Source organism: Rhinolophus ferrumequinum (genome assembly GCF_004115265.2).
Source record: "Rhinolophus ferrumequinum isolate MPI-CBG mRhiFer1 chromosome 15 unlocalized genomic scaffold, mRhiFer1_v1.p scaffold_54_arrow_ctg1_1, whole genome shotgun sequence".
In the NCBI taxonomy this organism is placed as follows: domain Eukaryota; kingdom Metazoa; phylum Chordata; class Mammalia; order Chiroptera; family Rhinolophidae; genus Rhinolophus; species Rhinolophus ferrumequinum.
The window spans coordinates 13,159,424-13,185,189 of record NW_022680357.1 but is presented as its reverse complement, the minus strand read 5'-3'; the positions used below and the strand labels follow the sequence as shown (position 1 = coordinate 13,185,189).

General features: G+C 39.1%; 1 protein-coding gene across 1 annotated transcript; it reads right to left on the bottom strand.

Moving 5' to 3' along the window:
- Positions 1–2,230: 2,230 nt before the first annotated feature.
- Positions 2,231–25,319, bottom strand: RRN3 (RRN3 homolog, RNA polymerase I transcription factor). The gene is made up of 18 exons (XM_033101759.1): positions 25,160–25,319; positions 23,990–24,095; positions 23,118–23,174; positions 19,171–19,260; positions 18,933–19,062; positions 18,459–18,518; positions 18,026–18,089; positions 17,051–17,120; positions 14,308–14,406; positions 12,828–12,917; positions 11,636–11,774; positions 10,276–10,406; positions 9,148–9,278; positions 8,048–8,232; positions 6,314–6,422; positions 4,533–4,685; positions 3,518–3,605; positions 2,231–2,622 (listed from the first exon to the last, which is right to left on the bottom strand). Exons 1-18 carry the CDS (start codon positions 25,246–25,248, stop codon positions 2,461–2,463), a joined length of 1,953 nt encoding a protein of 650 aa, XP_032957650.1. The 5' UTR covers positions 25,249–25,319; the 3' UTR covers positions 2,231–2,460.
- Positions 25,320–25,766: the final 447 nt, after the last annotated feature.

Sequence of the window (25,766 nt, the reverse complement as noted above, 5' to 3'; positions counted from 1 at the left end):
TACTAGGGCAACAAGAATTAAGAACCAACATAATAAGCAGCGCCTGGTAGGGGGAGCACTCTGTCCCTCCCTCTCCAGTTGAGATCTAAGGTTGGTACCAAGGAGGAAGGGTGGATGAAATGGAAGTTATATCTGTCTTGAAAAGTGCTTCCTGTTTAACTAGACTTTCTCACCAGATAGCCAAACAGCTATTAACTGACATTACATGCATTTTCATCGAACTCTCACAAACCTAGAGTATTATTTCCACTTTACAGCTCAATAAAAGTGGAGCTCTGAGAGAACAGGTCACACACTAGTTAGAAAGAGAAGCAACTTCTCATTAAAGACCCAACCATAGCAGACAGACAAAAGGACGGAACGTGGTTCTCTAAGTGAAAAGTCTGCTTTTCAGTCAGGACAGAAAAATCCCTCGTTTTTATGTAAGTCCCAAAGAGACTTCACCATTTTTCCCCCAGGGATGTTCCTTCAAAGCATGTACATTTTTTGAGTAAGTGTTCGTTTTCCTAGGACCAGTCCAAGCCTCAGTCACTTTAGCCTGGGTGTGATCAAGGGAGAGCGACCGACACTTCAGATGCACCGGAAGCCATTCTCATTACCAACATGCGACTGACTTGTGAGCACTTGCAATCACACTGGCAATACTTCTGCCTCTTTAAAAGTGAAGTCTCACTCACAGTCTTCCACTGCAAAATGGTGCTTTAATACAGATCGGTAAAAGAGAAAAAAAAAAAATCAAAAGAACATTTGCATGAGAAGCCTCTTTATTGGGGTATCTCTCTTTATTGGCATCAGAACAAGAGTTCCATGTCATTATTTTATTTTCACAATGGATTTTTTTCTCAAGCTCCTTTGAAATTAAATACTTATTTATAAATATATCCCTCTACCTTAAAGCTACTTCCCAAACCACAAAGGCCCACTTTAATATTAACGTCTACAGACAAATTTCATGTACTCATTTTATCCAGTATATAAAAATCTCACCTTTTTGTCAGCAGTTAAAAAAAACGAGACCCTAAAGGTTCTCAAATGACTTTCCACCAAGTCACCAAAAGAAAATTATCAGTATCCAAAACTCTGTAAAGCAATAAAAATTTCTATTTTCCAAAAACGTATTTACAGATTGAAATCCAAACTCTGCATTGCTGTCAATATAATTATACAAGAGCATACAAAGCCCTAAGAAGTGAAAGCATTTCATTACAAAATATTTGTGATCCAGAAAATATTACTTGCCTTTAAATAAAAAAAAATAGGAAAAGTGGCAGAAAAATAAATATGTTTAAAGATGTCCATTTTCATAAGTAACAAAAAGGTACACAAATAAGGAATGAAGCTAAAATATGCATGAGCTTCAAAATAACTCGAGCGGTGCTTGCACAAATTGGTTATACACCAAGGCAGTTTAGACTCCTCTCTCTCGGTGTTTAGTTATAAAAATACAAAAAGGACCTGGCCAGAGGAGGGTTTCACTGAGCTGAATCCATGACACGAACAGCCAGTAGACAGACACTGTAGCTGTAACAGCGGCTTGTTGGTGCTAGCAAAACCATTCCAACACAAAAGCTAAAATCCACCCCTGCCCTCCACAAGAAATTCACCAACTGAGAACTGGTCAACTGATTGTCGCAAAACAAACAAGAACAAATCAATGTAACATTCCATTATAAACGAGTAGTTCCAGTTCTCACAGCACTCTTGGGAGACTCGGTGAAATATTCTGGGCTGTGTTTAATAAAACTCCAGCCCCACTGTCAGTCAATGTGAATTACATTTACCCGGAACTCTTCTACATCCATTTGTATACTCACAAGTATATGAGTTCTGTCTGATTGTTTCCCTAAATCCTCTCTTCCTTCCAGGCTTTTGTTGGTCTATGACGTCCATGGAGATTCCTCAGTGGCAGCTCCAATTTTCAGCGGCTGGGACCAGCTCTGGCCATGTCCCCACTTTCTCGGCACCCCACTGAAATCCCAACACAAATACAGTTCCAGCAAAAGGTAAACAATGTATCTAAAATACACTCATGCTACAGACTTTAAATAGTGTCTTGGATGATTTTCACAGAAAAGAAATCAGATCAGCAAAGTCCTGTAACCATGGCTCTGACCAAAATCTGTGTTAAAAATGCAATCTGTTAAAATAGGCAATTGCTGATCTCAGAAGTTTCACAATAATTATGTCAAAAAGCTGTAACACACAATAAAGTATACATTGAACAAATAAGCCAAGCCTTCAACATTTATCATCAACTCCATTGTAAAATATTGCACATGATACTCAATCTTTTCCTTTTGTCTGTACAGGAGCAAAAAGAAAAAAAACCCCATCTGTTCACACACTAGAGTGAGTCTAAATTGAAAGGAAGCTGTGGAGGTGGGTACTCGCTCTAGAGTGATGTGACACTCAGATACTATGAGCCCAGGTACTGAAGGAACGATGGGCAGGAGGATGGTCTCAATCACAACTCCTCGCAATCAGAGGGGACTGGTCTGGCAAGTATAACACGGGTGGGGAGCCCACACTACTTGAAGGACTTCGGAAATGTGTGTCAAAGGAGCTCGGTGTAATTCCAACTTCGCCTTTCAAAAAGTCATCATCTTCATCTTCTAGCACCTCCTGTCAAAAGGACACAGATTATCAATAGGATCACAGTGGTGGTGGTAAAAGCTTCTAAGAATTCCTTTCTTCAGGAATGTGTTACTTCTGGAAAGGTGAGGAAAATACTGTGATTTCAAAAGCTTCCTCTGATGCGTAATTCTTTAAAAAACAACCCACATAACTATTCATCACACACTGTCACTATTTGTTTAAAGTCTGATTTTTTAACAGATTTTAAGCTCAATAAGGGCAGCTGACACGATATGTCATTCTCGCTCACTATTATAACCCAACACAATGTGAATGAATGAATGAATGACACCCCTCAAATACAAAATATAAAGAAAAAGAATAAAATGAGCTTTCCAATGCTTACTTATGAAAAAGGAAATGGGCACATTAAAGCTGACTTTCAATGTGGAAGTAAAAATGTCACAGAGAAATGAAGAGTTATTATTGGATTCTAATTTTCTTCTTTGGCAGTAACTGCCTTACCTGCACCTGAAGTACACTGAAGGACATGCTGCACGCTCGCATCTTTACCACCTGTTCAAGATCTACAAAATCAATGTTAACCTCTACGAAATTTTAATGTTACTTACAATGTCAACACAAGTAAATTTGAGATTGTTACCTGGTGGTCATGATCAAGTGGTAAAGATCTAAATTTGGTGACCTGGTTTTTAATTAACCTTCATGTCCCAAAGCCAGCATGTGAAGTGTCTGGTTTAAAGAATTCATTAAAAAAACCCACAAACTCTTTTCATAAGAACAGAACCTGAGCTTGGAAGTTTGTAAAGGCAGAAAGAATAAAATGTCATATTTTTTCAGTATAACATTGCTATTTACTATTTGACTGTGATCTGTAATCACATAGGACATTCTCAGACAATGTGTTGAACCACAAATTTACCTTTTTAACAGGTTTCTTAAACTCCTGAAGCTCTTCTGCACTCATGTCTTCCCATATCTGATAAATAGGGTCAATGAATTTCTTTGACCTGTCAACGAAGATCACATTTCAAAATCAAGTTAAACATGACAGCGAAGGTCAGACACATTTAGCTCTTTTCTCACAAGGCCTATTACCCAAAAGGAAGTGAACACTATGGCTGAAATAATAGTGGTGTCAAAAAATACTATACGTAAGTACTGTAATTAATGTGGCTCCTCTGTAAGAGTTCATATACTCCTACAGATGGGGTATCACACCTACTGTTTCTCCACCTTGCATCAACTGATAATAAGTTATGAGATGTCCAATGAAAACAAAACTATATTATTCTGGAACTTCTTTTACTCACATATTCCTACAGCAATTTTCTAAAAATAAGTTTGGGAAAAAGACCAATCTGGTTTTAGTCAACTAAGACTCGGGGGAGATAATCCCAAATTGTTGTGTTGTTAGTTAGAAACTAATAAAGCAAAAATTCTGCTTCGTTATTCAAATGTAAAGTTAAGACTGGCTTGGTGGTTTTTCAGAATTACCCATTGAGATAAATCTTTTGGCTTTCGTTTATCCTGTGCGACAGTATGGGATGTGGTTCCTAGAGGAAGGAAGAAGTCACTGGGAAGAAAAAAAGAGAGCGTCCTTCCTATTCAGGCACCTTTATCTCCACCCCGTTATATGTTTAAATCAATAGGTTTAAAGCAAAGCAAAAAAGAAACAAACGACTCTTGGTGTCAACCCAGGTTCCACCTGGTGGGGTAAAGACCTGCAAACCCCAGTGCGCTCTGACAGTGCACAGCCTCACACAGGCATTCTCTACTTTGAGCCTATGAAACACGTACAAGGAGACAGTGACACTAATCAACAGCTGGGCATGGCCACTTATGACAAAGAAACCCTAACTGCCAATCTGGGGAAAAATAAACACATGTTGCATTCAAATTCACCACTGAAAGGTCGACTGTCTGCGAGTACCTACCTCTTCAGCACACAAGGATCAAAGGGGAAGAAGGTGTCAAGTGGGTTTGTGCAGGTTTGCACCGAGTCCCCTCCAGCTGTATTCCTAATAACTGGTAGCATCTGGCGATTGTTCCTCTCAATGATGGTGTAACAGAACACCAGCTGGTATTTACTGTGGAATAACAGAACCAACACAGACGGAGGCATTAGCATGCCAAATGACTCTGCACGGACATGCGTGTTCATGTGTGACAACTATACTGACCACACAGTACGGCTGAACGTAACAAGCACAAGAAAAAAATAACAAAGCAAAAGGTAATGCTTTCAGATTTTAGAGTATAGTGCTCTGGGCCTACTATTTACAAGTCTGCTAAGGAGAAAGAAAACGTGGCTACCACTTTAAGAAAATAAGACTGGGCTTAGATTATTAATATGCATGACTCACTAAAATTAATGTGTTCAAGGTAAAACTTTTAGTTTGCAAAAGCACATAGCTGTGTTTACTTATTTATGTTATTTGTAGAAGAATTAAATTACAATCCAAATATAGCTGTATGAGTTGATAGGATCTCAGAACCATTAAGTATGTAAAAGCGGCAGCTACAGAATGAAACATCAATTCCTTGACACAGATCTTTATTTCAATCTTTTGCTCCTAACCCCACTTCTCACTCCTAACCTCCGTTGATAACCTCAACCCCAAACCTAGAGCCTCTCTGCCCAGTCAGCTCATCAACTGCAGCCCCTACTCCCACCCCAAGAACATTCTAGGGGGCAGCTGCCTCTGCTTCACTTCACCCATCATTCTTCCGGCTGCTTCCTGGCTGCTCACAATGTGCTGGAACCTTTCACCCACTGAACACTATTGCTGGTTGGTTTACTTACTCCTTTTAATTCTTTACCGTTTTTGAGATCTCAGGAGAAAGAGAGAGAGAAAGAGAATACCCTGAGTTAGATGCCCAGTAAAGGAAAAATAAGGCTGCTGAACGAGAGCAGCAAGCTTTCTAAAGGGGACTCAGGGATGAAAGAATTATTTTTATCTAAGAATAGTACAGACTCTTATCCGTTGAAGATTTTAAACTATAATCCTGCCCTGAACAGCCTGACTAAATGCTCAACTCAAGGTCTTCAATTCACTTTCTACACGAGGCAGAGTAATTCAGGGAATGCTTACGAAAGAGCCAGACTACCTGCATTCAAGTCTTAGCTCGGCCCCGTCTAGCTACGACTTCACAGAAGTCATTTAATATCTCTATGCCTCCAGCTTCCTATTTATAAAGAGGGGCTAATAATACAGTCTTAAGATTGTGTGAAATTTCAGTGAGTTCCACGTAAAGTACTTAGAACTGTGCCAGGCACACAGGAAAACTATGCATTAGCTGTAGCTACAAGGCCTGAGATAATACCGTCCCTCACTAAACCGACCCATATTGTTGGAGATTTATCTCATGTCCAGTCTATTTTTACTGCTATTATAGGAGTCACTCTAATAACAGCTCTGGTTTGTACCCCTTAACTTACCAGTTGCCTTACTTATTTCAAAGTGCCTAGGCTTCTGCTGAATTATCCCTCTCTGGATAAAAATTAGTAGCAATTTCCAATGCCACCGAAGCATAAAAACAATAGCTGAGCTGCCTTTCAATGTTTCCTGCAGTATTGGGTTATTAATTTTTAAATGTTTGTTATTAACACATTTTATCAAGTAATTTCACAGAAACTTAACAAAATTTTACAATACCAATACTAACATAAATTTACTTTTAAATAACTTTCACCAATAAAGCACAAATAATTCACCTTGTAATTGCGGCAAAAAAGTTAACTACCGAGGGCAGGCAAATCTTCAGAGGATTTAGTTGACTCATCACTATACGTTCAAAATTTAGACTTTGAAGGTACATCAAACCTATGATTAAAAAAGAAAAGACTTTTTAAAAGGTACAAAGTTAACAGTCCTTAAGCACCACAGATTATTTCACCCATTTAAAAAACAAACAAACAGACTTTAAAAGACCACGTGATTTAACTTCAGCAATCATGAACTAAGATGGTGAGGCAACAAAGTGAGTGTCCACTGCCTGGAGGTAATGACTGGACAGTGTGGAAACTTCTCCGTCCTGAATTCCATATAGCATGTGTGCGTGTGTGTATTGTGTATGTGTGTGTGTGTCTATCCCAATCTGACAAGCAACAAAAAAACAGCAAGACATACATCTCTTAAATTATTAGTAAAGTTGAACATGTTTTAAATGTGCATTAGTTGTATTTTTTTTTACAAGGAAACTATGGAAGTAGCAGGAAAAAATCAGACAGATTCCACTGTTTTAGAACTCATAAATATAATTCTCTCCTGTTTAATAAAAGACAGACACCACTTATTGTAAGAAGCAAGCAAACCAACTTGTGCTTAAGTATATTTTAAGAGATTCTTGGATGTGCAGTTTGGTAAAAATGACTAAAAATAGTATAACATCATGGCTTATAAGAAATATATTCTTTAACCAGACACTTACCATTTGTTTATAAAGAAAGGCAGAGATTGTACTTAACTTTTGATAAAGCCTTGTCCTACTAATAGTTCATAGAACTAATTTTAATCCCCATATCTATTGTATCGTTCACATGATATATATAATGCAACACACACACATTTCAGCTTAGAGCTGTGGCTCTCAACTCCAGGCAATTGTGCCTCGGGAGGACACCTCGCAGCGTCTGGAGACAGTTTTAGTTGTCACAACAGAGGGTGAGAAGGGGTGCTGGTAGTGGGTAGAGGGGGAGGGGTGCTGCTAACCATCCTACAATGCAAAGGCAGCCCCCACAACACAGGATGACCCAGTCCAAATTTCAGTGGGGCAGAGGTTGAAAAACTGTTCTAGAGGAAACAGCCTATTAAAACCATTTGGATTATTCGTGATAGTAAACAAAACGATTTCAATTGATTTACCTGAACCTCACTCTTGGGGACTATCTAAAACTAAAATACACTAACCCAATAAACAGGCTTCATCGGGTAGATTTAAATGATCAACAACCCTTAGAAATTAGCAAAACTGAAAGCCAGCAAATCAACTCAAGTCTTTTGACAAAGGCACATAATCATTATGACCACAGCTCTATAGCCACCCTCCTCGGGGATCAATTTCGAATCCTCCCAATATATTACTTCCCTGGGCTTTGATCACCCCTGTGAAGGGGGATGACACCTTCCCCAAGGCGCTGTCACGGGGATAAGGAGGAGTGAGCACAGCGCTGGCACAGGGCACGAGCTCGGCCTCGCCTCTGAAGGGCGTCCTCACATCTGACACGTACTCTAGCCACTACCCTCGAACTGGGGTTCTCAACTTCAACTCCACCAGCTATTAAGAAAAGGCGTGTGGGCTGCTTGAAATTATTTATAACAGTTTGAGTACATGTGTGGTTTCTGACCCCCTAGTTTTCACCAAATTCTCAAAAAAGGAATCTCATTTGAAACGCTGACTAGTACACAAGGAAAACCCAGTTCACAGCCAGCAGCCCCACATCACTGACCTTTCTTCAGGTTTCCACTTAAAAGCTGCTTGTGTCTAAAAACAAAAGTGTAGAACACAGCTTGGCAGGCTGAGTAAAACGGTCCGTGGAGAGCAACATCACAAAATGCCTTTGTTCCCGAATCCTGGTTATTCAGATATATGTGCAGCCAGTTAACCAAAAGATCTAGGCATGACTTTACAGTACTAGAGGGAAAAAGAATCCAAGTCAACTCCACTGGCTTTGTGAGAAACAGCAGGGACGTAAACACACACCATTGCCTCACATTACAAACTTAGAGAGGTCAGTCCATAGGCTTCTTTATATATTATCCATTCGCGCAGAGGTGAAGCAAAGGCAGGAGAGGCTGGGTGGGTGGGCAGGCAGCCTTCCAGTTACAAGGCAGAGCACGCAAACCTCATAGGAACAACAGGCAGGCCTGAAGACTGCCTCAGGTCCCAAAGGATGGAGGACGGTATCTCCTTCCAGCCGTCTTATGGGGGATACAGCCAAAGAATGGGGCGCGTTTACCAACATCTTACAAGAGTAAGACAGTCTGGCTGACTTCACCATTCTCTATGGGATTCTGATGAAGTCCCACGTCAACAATTTAGGACAGAATGGCCAGATGACTTTTAGCTGTTGGGGAAGGGTTTTTAACAGCCTCCATGCCCAAAGATATCTTACTGGATCACTGGAATAAAAAGGCCCAGAACTGACCTCCTCCATAGATCTTTCTATTACCTTTAAAAGGATTTTTCCTTCAGCTTTAACAGATACGATTCAGAATGCAAATGAAAAATGACAAACCTATAAAAAGAATTAAAACAGTACACAACACTGCACACTACCCATGGAGACAAATGGATTTTCATGTTCAAGTGCAACCATAAGAACAGATTGACAAAAGATTTACGTACAAGGTTTATAGCTACAAAAGGAGACATTTTATTCTGAAATTGCCTCTTGGAAATAGAAACATCTTGCAGAGAGTGGGGGGAAAAGGTTTCTTTCACTTTAAAGACAGACCAAAAAAATAAAGCAGATAGTTCTTGACTTAAGACGTTATAATCTTTTTAAAGCATGACATGAAAAAGCACTTGGAAAATTAGGTTACTTACATAAGAGGAATAAATTTAGCTCTTGCTAAAAGGCTTCCAATGTAATTTCCAGCAGCTTGCCGAATGACAGCAGGATTATTCGGATCCTGCAATTTTTTCCAGAGATGTTCCAAAAATGCTTCTGCGAATCCCTATAATGAGAAGGTATTGGTCTGCTCTTTCTTAATGCTTAAGATATTCTAACTATCAGAACCCTAAGATTTTAACTCACCCATGTGGGAAAGTCCTAGTATTTCGGTTATATTGTGAGATAATAAATACAGTTATCGTGGTTCTTATTTTTAAAACACCCTGAGAAAATACTATTAAACACAAAAGGCGTCCCTCAGCGTTAAATAATCCAAGATTCCCCAAACTAGCTGAGCATCGAAACCAACCCTATAGATTCAGGTTTGTGACAGGGCTTTGCAATCCGCCTATTTTAAAAGCTCTACAAGTGATCCTGACGTTTAGCCACAACTGGAAACCAGTGATAAAACACACTCACGGGAACCCCTCCAGCAGGACCCAAGTGCAAAGTAGCCTTCCAATGTTTGAATGCACACACTGAACTTCACCAGAAACAGAAATATGCATTAAAGTACAGTAAAGTACGGTCAGTGCTTGCCTAATTATGCTATTATACGAAAAAAACAGGCTGAGTAAGCTTTTTAACAAAGGATAGACCTCTAACTTCTGCCAAATAGCTCTTTTCAAAAGCTATTAACACATACTTTGACGCAGACTGAGTTGAACCGTTTTACCCGACTGTCCCTGGAAGCAACAAAATAGTTGCAAAGAAGAAGACTCTCTGGTAGTTGTTGTTTTTTTTTTTTGCCCCCAAAATAAAAAACCAAAGCCTAGAGTTTAAAAATTCTGGATTGAAAAGTTGGTTTGGGCTAGCTAGGAGCAACTGACAGAATAAAGAAAGTAAAAAGTTAAAGATCACACATGAGATTTTAATAGAGAAAGGCATGAATGAAAGGGGAGGGTACCACCTAGAGGGCCACATGCAGGATGACAATTTCAGAGCCCTTGGCTGAGCTGGCAGGCAGCAGCAATGCCCTCTATTCTTTCCACCAGTTTTTAGGGGAAAATTGTGGGCGAGAATAAAATGAGCTAAGAGAACGTCATTAATGACATACTCACCAATTTAAAGCTACAGAGGTAAAACATGAAAAACTGTACATGGCAGGAGGCATGGGTGGGCAGCAGGAGCTTGTCAAAGATGGTTATGAGATCACGATACAAATCCTTTGTTTTGTTGATGTCAATCTTACCTGGTTGAGAAAATATGGCATTTCAGTTTTATAAATACATTATTTTCAAGCTACCAGTTTCATTTACCGAATTTTAAAAAGAAAACAATACCAGTAAGAAATACAACATCATCCCTTAACCTATGATTAAAACAAAATGCCATTTCTATTCTGCACAGATTTTCCTTTTAAGTATAATCCCTCACCTCACACACACTGCTATGATGCCATAAATGTCAACTCTTCTAAAGGGCAATTTTACAGTTCATGAGGCAGAAGTCCTTTGATCCAGTAATTCTACTGCTAGGGATTTATCAAAGCAAATACTGAAGCTCTATATACAAAGATGTTCACTACACAGCTATTGATAATGGTGAGAGTGGGGGAAGAAAAAAATAAGAGACCAGTTCAATACATATGATCAATAGCAACTACTTTAGACCAGTAAATGGTATGAGAAAATGTTCACAATAAGTGAGACGGCGGATTTTGAAACATTACATATAGTGTGATCCCCTAAGCCCCCCAAAAGTACTCATATACACATTCTAACAGAAAAGAAAAAAAACCTATTAAAATGCTAATAATAGTTCTCTGAATAGTAGGAATGTGGCCATTTAAAATGACATTTTTACTCTTCTATAGTTTCCAAATTTTCTCTAGTCAACATGTAGTATTTTGCTAACAGCAAAAAAATTGTTACATAGTCAAAGATTTAAGCCTTATTTTGAGGGGCCAAGTTTCATTCTTAAACTTAAGCAACATGACTGGAAAAACTTCTGCTTCTTCATGGCAAAGCGTCTAGACGAAAGGCTGCATGAGAGCAAGAAGCATTATCAATTCGTTCACTTTCGAACCAGCCACAACCACAGTATTAAGACCCTCAAAACTCCATACATAACGCCAAACACCATCTACCATTGTGTGCAGCACCATTCCCGAACATCTTGACTTGAGTGCAATATGATCGCAACCAAAAACTGGCCAAACTCCATACATTATGTTTTAAAACAGTAGTCAGTGAAGAGTAGGGGCCCTGAAGACAAATATAACTGAGTCTGAATCCCACTGCCACCATTTTCAAGTAACGTAATCTCTCTATGCCTTCCTTTCCTCATTTTCAAAGCAGTGATTTTTACAGGATTTCTGTCCGCACTACAGAATGAATGAAAAACAGCCAGCACAGAGCCAGGTGGAGCATAGCAGGTGTTCAACAAATAGCAGTTATTGGGACGATTGTAGGTTGTTACCATCTACAGAGCAGACATCTTTAATGTAGGACAAAAGTAAAGATAGCAGGATGTCCAGGCGCTCAGCGACTGGATGTACCATCCGATCTAGCCTTTGGGGATCAGCCTTTGTTTCGTGTTCAGTTTCTTCGTCTTCATCCTTTGAAGATAACGTAAAAATCTGACATTAAAAATTCAGCAAAAGTAGTCTACTGGGAAAACAGTCAGAGGAGATTATTTCCTTTAAAAGGTAAAACAAAGGAAGTACATATACCCCATTCCAGGCAGGGGCTCTCAACTAGAGGTATGAAATCAGAACTACTCGTGGAGTTCAAAATAAAAGCTCGGTTTCAGAGTCCCAGCCTCTGGTTCTCATCTAGAAGACCCACTCACACACAGCATGGCCATGAAAACAGCACCGATTTCCCCAGGTCCTGCACACACTGTGGTGGGCACTGTTGGTGCCAGGTCTCCTTTCCTAGGACAGGGCACCCATCCCCCAGCTGCTACGAGTGTTGGGTGCCAACAGCTCACAGCTGACCCCGTCTCCAGGGAACTGTCCTCAGCAGACTGGGAGCCAGACCTGCTTGCAGTCCTTCTAGCCCCTCCCCCTCAGAACTAATGACTGACGGACACGGGGTCACGAGAGGCCATCCTTGGTCTGAAGCTGGGCCCCACTCTGTGGTGCAATCATGTTCCAGAGCTCCTGGTGGGATCAGGCTGTAGCTACTTTCCAACTGAGAACAAACTCTGGCGTAGGTCCTGCTCCTGCCCTTTCCTACTTGCTCATACCCTTGTCCCCAGGGCACCTGAATCCCGTCTCAAGCTCACCTCCCAGTGAACCCAACTTAAGCCATTGCCCCAGGTAGAGAAGTACTGTTAGGTATGTTACTTGTGAAATACAGAAAAGTAAACTGGAATGCCTTTCTATCTATCACTCCCTCACAAACAATATGCAGTTTACACAAACAAACAACGAACAAAAAGAATGGTGCAACATACTTGACCAAAGCCAAATTCAAAGCCTTGGAAATAAACCATCACGTTGCCGAAAGCAACATGGCAGCAAACAACTTCATTTAAGAAATCATTTTCAAGTTTGCTGAACTACGGTTTTAATGTAAAGCCTTGAAGATGGGACGCCATTAGCTGTGTCTTCCCACCCTCTGGAATTATGAACTGTGTCCCTCTGCTTTCACTAATAAATGCCCACCATGTTAAACAATCCTTCTGTGGCATCTGTTCCACTACTGGTTTGAGCTATTTCTTCAGCATCTTCAATATCCTGCCGGGATGCACTCACCTACATTTTAACAAGGAAAAAAAGAGAAAAGAATAAAAACAGTTCAAATACAACTATATTTTTGGGGGACTAGAAATTCATCTGACACACATACTTTAAAGGTGCCCAGCTTAGCACCGTATATAGCACTATAACTCGTTACACAATTAAGGTGCAAACCTATAAATTACTCTGGTTCATGAAGGGATTTACAAGAGTATATATAAATCAAGCTCCTTTTACTAGATCCTTATTTCTGTAAGATCAATATGAGCCGTGGTGTGTTAGTCTAAATCGGACAGCTTCCACAAACTCAACACTCAGATTCTAACTCTTACTCTGCACACACTCACACGTGCTACACACACGTCTCCAGCTCTGCCTGGACTTGCCTCATTACAGCCTCCTTCTCCCTCATCAATGTTCTCCTCCATCCACTCATCTCCTCAGCCCACAAACCTCGGCTCTCCAGCCCTGATATGCCCCTCACCCGTCTCATCCCCTTTTCACCACAAACCCTCACCAAGTCTCTAACAGCCGCACTTCCTAACCATCCACACTCCCTCCTGAAATGCAGTGTCCCCCTCCACATTGACAAGGCAACAGACTACCTCCCAGACCACCAAATCCAACGACTTTTGTTTTCTTTCTCCTTAAAAATGTCAGCAATATCTCCTGCCGCTGACCCTTCCTTCTTCCAGACCCTCCCTGCGTATCCACACTCTCGGTTTTCCTCCTACATCCGATCATACTTCCTCCCCTGTCCTAAATCGCATCACCACACAGGTTTGTACTTAGTCCTCTACCTGCAGCTATACTTGCTTGTGAATATTCGCCATCTAGCTTCCCCACCTGCACCTCCATCCATCCAAAATGGAACTCATCATGTTCCATCTTCCTCCTGACTGTTCTCACTACTGTTAATGGCAACCCCAAGATTCTATTCCCCAGGGAGCTACCTTTGAAGGATTCCTTTTCTTAACCCCTACTTCTCCACTTCCAACTCAGTCTCGAGGACTGGTTCACCTTCCCTCCACAACTCACTAGAATCCACCACTTTCTTCATTCCCACTGAACTTTACTGCAGGCCCCTTATAAAAAGGTATAAAGAACGTCAACATGACTACCTCAGGATACCACCCCGACTCCTTCCAATTACATGAGGTTTTTTAGCTCACAATAATGTATGTGTTTCATTCATAGCATTTACCACATTTTACATTGGTGTGACTAAGTAATGCCTTGTTCCCCAACCAGGAGAGACAGGACGGTTTATAACTCCCAGCACATCGATGAATTTCAAGAAACGTACAAAAAAATCACAAGTGGAACTCTTTTTCCATTGTTGCTACTATTGTTTTACAAACTACGATTATAACCAATTCAGAAAAACAGAGTATTAAATACTTACATCCAACTTGAGTAGCTTTTCAATAACAAGCTCCAGAATTTCATGCCTCAAGGTTGGGAAATACACACTAATCCTTAGTAAGTTATGAACGTAACATTCCTTAAACATAAAAAGATAAACATTTCAACAGAGAATAAATATTTCACAGCTATGTAAGCAAAGCATCAACTACACAACCTTTAGTCCAAGTTATGCAAACATAAAAAACAAACTATCTAGTAACACAGAAACCATGCTGTTTATATATTAGGTTGGTGCAAAAGTAATTTCCCTTTTTGCAGTATTTTTAATCTTTTAAACTGCAATTACTTTTGCACCAACCTAATAGTTTCCCCCTGTATACAGGGGGTAGTCTGCTGCTATGTCAACGTGGAAGGGGAAACTGCAGTAGGGTATAATCAATCTAATACCTCAATAAATTAAATTTATAGTTTATATGCTTCTACAGCGTCTTTAAAAACAAGATTGTTGAGATATAATTTATATACATTTCACCCATCTAAAGTATACAAGTCAGTGGTTTTTAGTATATTCAGTTGTGCAACCACTATCACAATCAATTTTAGAACATTTTCATCACCCTAAAAAGAAACACTTTATCTTTTGGTAAAGAGCCTCCCCAGAGCCCTAAGTAATCACTAGTTTGTCTATCTCTATGAATTTGCCTTCTAGACATTTCATGTAAGTGAGATCTTAAAATATGTGGTTTGAGCATGTTCTCAAGATTAATTAATATTATAGCAAGTAAACCATTCCTTTTAATTGCCAAATAACATTCCATTGTATAGACATACCACATTGTTTACTTTGTTTATTTATCAGCTGATAAACACTTGGTAGTTTCCATATTTTCACTGTTATGAATAATGCCCCTTTGAACATTCATGTAAACCTTGTGTGAACATGTTTTCATTTCTCCTGGGTATATACCCAGCAGTGGAAACGTTGGGTCATATGCCAATTTTACGTTTGACCGTTTTAAGGAACTGTCAGTCTATTTTTCCAAAGCAGCTGAGACAACTCCCATTTTATATTCCTACCAGCATTGGATGAGGGTTCGGATTTCTCCATCTCCTCACCACCACTTGTTACTGTCGTTCTGAGGACAGCCATCCTAGTAGGTGCCACGAGGTATCTCACTGTGATTTTGACTTGCATTTCCCTATGGCTAATGATGTTGAGCTTTTCATATGCTCATTGGTCATTTGTGTATCTACTTTGGAGAAATACCTATTCAGATGCTTTGCCCATTTTAAAATTGGGTTATTTGCCTTTTGATTATTATTAAGAGTTCTTCATATATTCTAGATATAACCTTTATCCAAGATATGATTTGCAAATATTCTCCCATTATTTGGGTTCTCTTTTAACTTTCTTAAGATGTCCTATGAAGCGCAACAGTTTTTAATTTTGACGATGTCCAATGTACCTATTTTTTCTCTGGTTGTTTGTGCTTCATGTGTCATATCTAGAAATTTTTGCCTAATCCAGGGTCACAAAAATTTTCACCTATGTTTTCTTCTAAGTCTTTTTTAGCTTTTACATTTAAGTATTTTATCCATTTTGAGTTCACTTTTGCATATGGCATAAGGAGGGGTCCTACTTCATTCGTTATGTGAAGTTATCTACTTGTCACAGAACCATTTGTTGAAAAGACTTTTCTTTTCCCCATTAAGCTGCCTTGTACAATTGGTTTTTGTATATTGGTCTTTTTTCCTATAACCATGCTAACTCATTTACTAGCTCTAATAATGTTTTTGTGGATTCCTGAGAATTTTTCTACATGCAAGACTATACCACCTGCAAATACACATAGATTCACTTCTTCCTTTTGAATCTGTATGCCTTTTCCTTTTCTTGCCTAATGGCTCTGGTCAGAACCTCTAGAATCTGACCAAATGAACAAAAGTGGAGAAGCAGAAATCCTCGTTTTCTTCGTTATCTCGGGAAAGCTTTCAGTCTTTCACTACTGAGTAGGATGTTAGCTGTGTTTTCATAGATGTCCTTTACCAGATTGAAAAAGTTCCCTTCTGGTTTTGCCACAAAAGAGTTTTGGTGTTTGTCAAATGTTTTTTCCTGCATCTATTGAGATGATCATGAGGTTTCTGTCATTCATTCTATTGACATGGTATGTCATGTCAATTGAGTTGGGGGTATTAAATCAACCTTGTAATCCCAGGAGAAATTTCACTTGGCCAAGGTGCGTAATTCTTTTTATGTGCTGCTAGATTCGGTTTTCTAGTATTTTGTTGAGGATTTTTGCATGTTTGTACGAGATACAGGGTTTATAATACTCCACTTGAAGCAGACTATCACAAACATTAGCAAAATTTATCAGCTCCTTATTTAATACCTGTAATACCTTATTTAGGAAAAAAAATCATAGAAGGGAACAAGTGTTATTTATTGAAAACTACACAAATGATCTAAAACTTACAAAGGAACAGGTAAAACTTAGAATTCATCATCGAAGTCTCTGCCTTTATATTCAAATAAGGCATGTCTACAATTCCTAATATATGAACTGTTATCTTCTAGTAATTTTGATCTCTATAGTCATTAAGGCAATTCAGATATTTCTGAAATGGACTCTGTTCTTGACTTGCACAGAGGAATAAAAGAACGAGGTACTGGGGACCCTTAGTCACTTGCTAACGAAAGAAAGTGAGTTAATTTCTTAGACCTGACATCACCTAAAATAAAATCACACAAAACAACTTTTCCATATGAAAAGATTCCTTACCAATGTTCTCTCTGATTTTCGAACGAATGGAAATTTTTCCACCAGTATTGGCATAAGAAACCACGGTGTCCTAGTTTAAAAAAAAAAAAAAAAAAAAAATCAATCCATGTTAACTGGACTTTCTTGTAAGGTAACATTTCCATTCTAAGAGCAAATATGGATACAAGCGGCAAACAGTAATGCCTACCTCAAGCAACTGGAACTTAAAATAAATACATAGCTATGGAGAAAAGTGGTAGTAACTTAGGGGAAAAGAAGTTTCTAGTAATTTTGATATCAACAGCAAATTAAAGAGGAATTCTTTTTCTACAAAAGTAACAAAGAGCAACATTTCCTAGCACACACATATACTATTTTAAAAAGGAGAAAAACTTATCAATTTGGACTTTTTTAAAAGTTAGCAAATAGTAAACTGACAGAGGGAACTTGAAGTCCACCCCTCCAATAGAAACCCACACACCTTAAAAGCTTTTCTATCAAATATATGGTGAAAGGAGAACTGACTCTGGGTGAACACACAATGGGATTTATAGATGATGTAATACAGAATTGTACACCTGAAATCTATGTAATTTTACTAACAATTGTCACCCCAATAAATTAAAAATATAAATTAAAAAAAAAAAAGCTTTTCTTAGAACTGCAATTTTTATTCACATGGCATGACAAACACAGAGGTTTCTCACTGAAAACTTTTGGATATCATATCTGTTGAGGATAAAAGCAAATTTCAAACCACTATACATAACTTGGGGGAGAATTTGCATACATGTTTTGAAAGATAAACACAATGCATAGAGAATTGAAATGTCATTTTTTGTAGAATGTGATGTTGTATCAACAGGATACACAGCATACAACATGCAGCAGACAACTTAAGTTTCGATGCTATGAGCATTTTGTAATTTTCTACTAATGATAATTTTCTTGAGACTTAGACACCATAATTTAAAATACATAAAAAAGTATACTCACGATGGGACATATCTTGCTATTATTTGCAATGCCCTATGACACGTGTCAAAATTTGCAGGAAGATCTACAAGATGAAAGGTGAGAGTATGAGCATCATAATAAAACTGAAAACTGAAAAATTATGTACTTGAAGCTAAAAACATCTGCGAACCAAAACGGAATCATTTATCAGTGAAATAATAATTTCAAGATTTTTCTCTATAGCCGACTATAAATGAAGATTAAATGGACTAATTATATAAGTAATGCAATGAGGGCAAGTAATTGCAGGTTAGTGGCCAATATAACAAAAAGATTCCATCAAAGGTTGGCTCTTGTTGCAGTCTACCTATTAAAATAGGTTCTGGAGTTACCAGTAAACTGTATCATTCAGCATACATGCTCTAAGACACAGATCATTAACTTTATAAAACTTTATTAACTTTATACTTACTATCATCTTCGTCATCAGAATCTGAAACATCTATGTCACCTTCCTTAGTGACCACTCGGGCTTTTGAGGGAAAAACAAAATATGTTATTCTGTCATTGACCCAAACAATCAACAGCTACACAAAAAAGTGATTTTTCCACTGTCCAAACTAGTATAATGATTAAATTTATAATCTGGGAAAAAAAAGTGTCAAGTAACTTTACAGTTTTTCAACAGCTAAAAATTTCTGAGTTCTAAGACTTCGTCAGAAGCTCACTAAACCAAATTGCAACCCAAAAAATCACAGCAACAAACAAACCCAGACACTTCCACAGAGGTCATTATAGGGAACACACACACACCAGAACTGAGGCCAACATGCATCCTGGGATCTTCCATGTGGCCCCATCTCCAGAGTGTACTGGGAAGGTAGTATTTTAATCAACAGATATTTTGAAAGTAAATAATCAAAGCAAACAAAGAGGAACCACTCACGAGGAACAAAATGAGACGCAATCATGCTGAGACAGGGTCTGAGGAAGACAGTCTGTGCTGACACAAGATTACCAAGAAAAGCCAAATATTCCTCCACCACTGTCTGACTTCTATTCAACCACTGTAATCTCTAGAGGCAGAAAAAAGAGAAAGAAAAGAAACAGTTGACTGATACAGTATACACTATTTTTAAGGTACTGAATTACACACTAGTCAGTGAAATAAATGATGAACTTACCAATAGAATACTGATGAGCTGCTCAAAATCTTTGGTCAAGTACATGATGGAGGAACGAAATTCTAACAACCAATTAATGATCTGGTCATCCTTAAGTTAAACAAAGAAAAGTACTTTCAAAATCACAAATCTTCGAAAATAAAAGAAGATATCTATCATGCATCAATCATCTATCAATAATATTTAAATTAGGGGGAAATGTCACAAACTTGGACTTAAGCCACAATTGGGATGAAAATTTCTTAGTTTGTATCAACCTGGAAAAAGATGTTATATTAAATTTTCCCGTTTTAGAAAAAAGTAATGTAGTGACTCTTACATACAAGAAAAAGAATTAAATGTTAATACTTCATTCTCATTGTTTGCCCTAAGAAGGTGTTTGAAAACATCTCAAATGTTGACACTTTGGACTTTTTAAATTACAGAATTATAGCAGATGCAAATATTACAGACCACAAGGACCAATAACAACCTCTGTCTCATCTATATTCATGCTGGTATGCAAGCATGCTGATAACATTCAATCTAGGCTGATTAATTAGTCATCAATAAATAAAACATTTTTCTCAACCTAACCTGTAACTGGGTTTAAATGTTTTAAGATGTGTTATGCATAAATGATTCTTCCACTACTCCATGAAACAGTTTTCAGGCAATAAAATAACTGTTCACAACTTTTAGTGACATGGAAAAAACTGCTAAGTGAAAAAAAAACAAGCTATGAATAAAATACGTAACTGGTATAGGTTACTTAACATAAAGATATTGTTTGTATTCACACACACAAACACACCATACACAAGAAAAAACTAAAAGCCCCACTTTTTTTCCTTTTTTTTAAGGAGGGCGCAGTTCACAGTGGCCCATGCGAGGATCGAACTGGCAATCTTGGTGTTATCAGCACCATGCTCTAACCAACTGAGCTAACCGGCCACCCCAAAGCTCCATTTTTGAAAGAAAAGGATTAATGCTGATTAAGACTCAGTACAAGAAAGAGATATAAATAAACAAAAGCAATAGTGTTGCATCTATAGTAACACACCATTAACAGTGTTGTACCTATAGTGATAGACTATTGATAGGGTTATACCTACAGTTACAGACTATTTATAGGGAGTATCATTTAGTGAGAAGACACCAGGTGCCAGGTATGGTGCTCAATGCTTATATATCTTTTCCTAATCCTAATAACACAAAAGGACTACTATTATTCCATTTTACAGCTGAGGAAACTGAGGCTAAGAGAAATTAATAAGCAACTTGTCCAACCAAGGCAATAAAGAACCAGGTTCAAACCTGTGTCTGGGTGAAAGCCTATACTCCACCCACTCACCCACAATTCCTTGCTCCACCTTTTCCCCATCTCCATTCAACCACTGAGTGCTTTCTGGGCGCTATGTGACAAACTTCGATGGAACTGACTGTTTTCTGATGAAAGCACAAATAAGCTGTCAGTAAAATAAAGTGAATCACAACTCATTTGCACTGTGGTGCTTTCAAAATGTCCACAACCACGAAGGGTAACATTAATAATAGCTCACCACCACCTGAGGCACAGAAGACAAGCCAAGTTATGTGCAAATGAAAACGAGTTAGCTCTATCCTATTGCTTTTCCATTAAAAAAAAAAGTACAACAAAATTATAAGGGTAACATTTAAAGTACTCCATCTTTTTAAAGCAACCAGTGACAGACTTTGGTGCTTTAGTACTGAAGCAAATTACTTGCAACACCCCTCTGAACTAACACAGACACAACTGGTGTGATATCAGCATGTCAAGATGCTGAAGATGGTAAGTGCTGATATAAACTACAGTAGAACACAACGAAAACGGTCCTTTGTACCTGGGGAAGAAGGCGAGGATCAGAGAAAGCTTTCAGCAGCAAGTGATGCTTCTGCTATCTATTTTTTCCCCCAATTTTTTAAATAAATTTTTTATTGGGGAATATTGGGGAACAGTGTGCTTCTCCAAGGCCCATCAGCTCCAAGTCATTGTCCTTCAATCTAGTTTGCGGAGGGCACAGCTCACTGGTCCATGTGGGAATTGAACCGGCAACCCTGTCATTCAGAGCTTGTGCTCTAACCAACTGAGCCACCCTGCCTGCCGCCCAACTTCTGCTGTATTTAAACAGAATGAGTATTCTCTAGGGGCTATATTCCTCACAGAGGGAAAAGCATGTTTTTAAAAACCAAAAGTAGTTCTGTATGGCTGGAGCGCATGGTGAGCAAGCCAGCAGATAAATCTGGGGAGCACAGGGGGCCAGATGGGGCCACATAAATCACTGAAGTCCTTGTAAACCACATTTGCAATTAGAAAGATTTGCTGGAAGTGTGGGGAATGGACTAAGTGAACAACCATGTGCTATGTAATAAGAGAGAACCACGGAAAGCTCCATTAGAGAACATGATATTTCAGCTGGATCTCAAAGACTAGGAGTTTTGTAGGTTACAGTAATAGATGGTCTCCGACTGATGATGGTTTGACTTAAAACTCCACAGTAAGTTGACAAGCACCTATAGTAGCAAACACTAATATAGTACTTACTTTGTGCCAAGAACTGTGCTAAGACTTTAACATTTATTAACTCTTTAATCCTTACAACCACTGCTTGAGGTAAGTACTACCATTGGTTCCCATTTGATAGATGGGATGACTGAGGCACAGAAGTGCAAGAATTTGTCTTCAGTCACAAAGCTAGTAAGGGAAGGGTGCCATGTAGCCAGAAATAGGACATTTTGCAACCAGAAAAAAAGGCATGTGCACAGGCATAAAGATGAAAAGAAGTGGCAAATGCATGGAATAAAGTATCTAGTGAGACGGTACCTAGAAAAAACATCATAGGCCATGCAAAGAAGCTGGTCCTTTATTCTTCAATAGGCATGAAGTTTTCAGTAGGGCAATGACATGTTTATGAGAAACGACAGAAAGGCTCCAAGGTTATTAGCTCAAGAATCAGGTAAGCAATAAATCAGTTAAGCATATAAAGAAGGCTGCCGAAGGAGTAGGTTCAGGAGAGAAAATGCTAAGTTTGTAGCATGTACTAATAGAATGCTAAGTTTGTAGCAAACACTAATGCTACAAAGAATTAGTATGAGGCTTGAAAAAAAAAGCCCACTGAAATCAGCAGGAGAAATCACTAGTAATCTTCTCATAGTAATTACAGCAGTGGACTTAACCATGAATGGGAAACCAAAATCCGGACCGTGTCGGCAGGAACAACTAGCAAAAGCCCTTGCTTTGAGTGAGGGGCTGTTTAAGGGCTTCTCATATGTTAACTCACTGGACTCTCTTAAAACCTCTACTTAAAACTTCTATTGTTTTTCTGGTTTTACAAAGTGGAAACAGAGGCAGAGAGGTTACAAAACTTGACCAAGTTCACACACTGGGTAACAGTGGAGATGGGATTTTATCCCCCACAATCTGATTACAATCTGTATGGTAACAGACTTTCCAAAATGGGGCAATAAAGGAAGAAAAGGGAAACAAAGTATACTGAGTTGTTTTTACAAGACAGGTATATACTGTATCTTAAAGTCTGAAACAATGAAACAGTGACTTGAAAGACAAGTCATGTTTTGTTGTTTATCTGTTTTACTGTTTTAGCATTGGAGAAACATGAGAGTTGCCGGCTTTCCCAACTTTGAGGCTACTGACATTTTGGACTTGATAATTCATTGTTGTGGAGAATTTTATTTAAACAGCACCCTTGTCATCTACTCATTACACGCCAGTAACACACGTCCGTTCCTCCTGTTGTGACAACCAAAAATGTCTCCAGTTTATCACCAAATAAAAGGGGTCAGAACTGCCCCTGGTTGAGAACCACTAGGTTAAAGTAAGAATGGATCAGAGAGAGAGAGTAAGTTCTAAAGGATGGCATAGGATCAAACAAAAGTGCAAACTAACAGCTGTTAGTTTGGTAATGATCAAACACAAAATTAATTACCTTTATGTCTGGATCTGACAACTGGTTCTTCAATAACTCATAGTCATTTGTTTCACCCTTAACAAGAAAAGGGGAAAAATGAAGTTTTACTTGCTGTGGTTTCCGGTTAAAGATCAACAGCAGGACTTTTAACTATGCCTAACATCTGATAAAATTACAATAGGGACACTGTAACTTCCACACATCAATTGTGGATTGTAAAATCATCGACTACAAAATTTAAAAACCCATGTTAGTGGAGTTAGGGGACTTGGAAAAAAGCAAATGACAATTAAAAAGCATTTATATTTCAGTATACTTGTGCACTGACATTTGAATATGATTGTCGGTACTTCAAGATATTATCCACTCACATGTATGAATATAAATGCATATGACATAAAATAGTCACATGTCAATTATGACTCAATTTAAATACAATAAGTCATTCGCAGTTTTCCTCCATTACTGAGATTTACAAGAATCACTTCTAAGCTAACACAAACCCCCCCCCAAAAATCCATATTAATAGAGCTGGTTTATTGTCCCAAAGTTAATACTTAGCTAATTCCTTAAGAAATAAAATGCTGTGATCTAATGGTTCTTGAGTCTAGCATTTGCTGAAGTTTTTTAAAGATACCATATAAATGAAGCAGCTGAATAGGTGTAACTTCAGCAAAGAGGTTATTATTCTGAATTTGAGCTGACAGCATCATGCTGTTATTAAATATCTGATTTCAAGATGGGTATCTAAAAATTCATCTTATTATGTCAACTCATCTTTGGTATAAGACCTATAATTGTATTCTGACAAAAATGAACCTCAGTATGTCAATTATATCTCAATAAAGCTGGGGGGAAAACACCAAACCTCACATATTATCTACTCTTACCTTTTTGTACTTCAGCAAGACTTCTGTTACAGTTCCACCAAACCGAACAGTTTTTCTTGGGGGAGAGTTGAAGAAATCACTCTCTAATGTAAGCATATCTGAAATCCTGTACAACCAAGATTATCAAGCTATTAAATGTATGACAGAGGATGATAAAAATCGTAATAGTCAACATTTTTGAACCATTATCATTCAGTGGGACAACTCTAAAGCCTCTTAACTGGCCTCCCTGCTTCCACTCTTATCCCCCAACAATCCTCACAAACAAAAACCAAACCTCAATATATCAATTATCTCAATAAAGCTGGCGAGGATGGGCAGGGGGTTGGGGGGGGCAGGGGGGCAACACACCAAACCTCATGTGCTCCTTCTAGTAACGCCTCTCTCTCCTATTAGAACTCCACTCAGAGATCTAATGATCTTTCAGAAACTTAGAACAGATCATGCTGTTATTAAATATCTGCTCTCTTGATTAAACTCTCCAAGTTTCCTGCCTCACTTAGAACGTTGTGTCTTTAGATAAATTACTGTCTCCAGTGTCTAACACAATAGGTAGGCACTTAATAAATACTATGAAACATATTATGCTAAGTGTTTTACATAGTTTGCTTCTTTTAAATAGAGCAGATTAGGAGGAAAAAATGAATGCCATCCTACTAATGACTCAAAGTTAAGCCCCAGTGTTTTATGGGGGTTAGGGGCTTTAAAGTTGAACAAGCTAAAAAAAAAAAAAAAAAAAAAAAAAAAAAAGCGTGTCGGAGCAAATTTCAAACAAAAACAGTTAAGATTCAATTTGCCATCAGTGATAGCATTCGGCTGATAAATAATCCAAATAGCCCGGAGAATTCTTTCCCAATCTAGACGAAGAAGCGGGAGGGAAGAGTAAAGGAGCAGAATGCAGAACCCAGGCCTGGGACGCCATGAAGGACCCCAGTGGGGAGAAAAAGGGGACTCTGGAACACAGAACAGATTCATTTCTCCAGATCCTTTCTCACCTTTGGTATCCACTTAAGGGGCACGGGCTTACTCTTCAGAACCTGAGACGACCCTCTACCCTCTGCTCCCACCCCACTCCATTAGCGCTGTCCCAGGCTCTGTAAGATCCGCTTCTCTAATCCCGGTCCTGGCCTTTCGTCCCAGCCGCGCAGAAGAAGCGACTCGGAGTCTTACCCAGTTCTCGATGACCCCAACGTCTTGACCGCAGAGGCCGAAGCGGCCGCATCCCCGGGCAACCGCGTGTGAAGTACTGGGGCCGCCATTGGGCCTGATAAGTGCGACAACCTCACCTCGCGACCGGAAGTCGTTCTCGTCCTAGTACCGCCTCTGTCCCGGAAGCGGCCTTCAGCCAATCAGGAAGCCCACGTGTGGAGAGCGTAGGGAACTCGAAGGCTAGAGCGCCGCAAACGTTTTCTTCCCCCATCCCTATTTGGTCCCTTCTCCTATTTGGAGGACTGCCTCCACTGAGTGAGGTGTGGGGCCTAGAGCGGCCCAAGTCCGCCCTGGGAGAGGAGCGGTCCGTCGGGCTGGCTCTGTCCAATTCTGAGGATCCCAAAAAAAGGGCGGGACACCGGGAGGTGCTAAGCGGTAGCTGAGTTCCTCGAGTAGTTACTTTTTGGATTCAAAGGATCCCTCAATCAAACTGAACAAACTGAAGCTCTGTGATTAACCCAAACCCTCAGAGAGATGGGGCGGACTGGGGATTCGAACTAGGCTGCTCGACCCAGAATCTGGGGCTCTGTACCCACTGCACTATCTTCACAGACACCCAAGATTATCT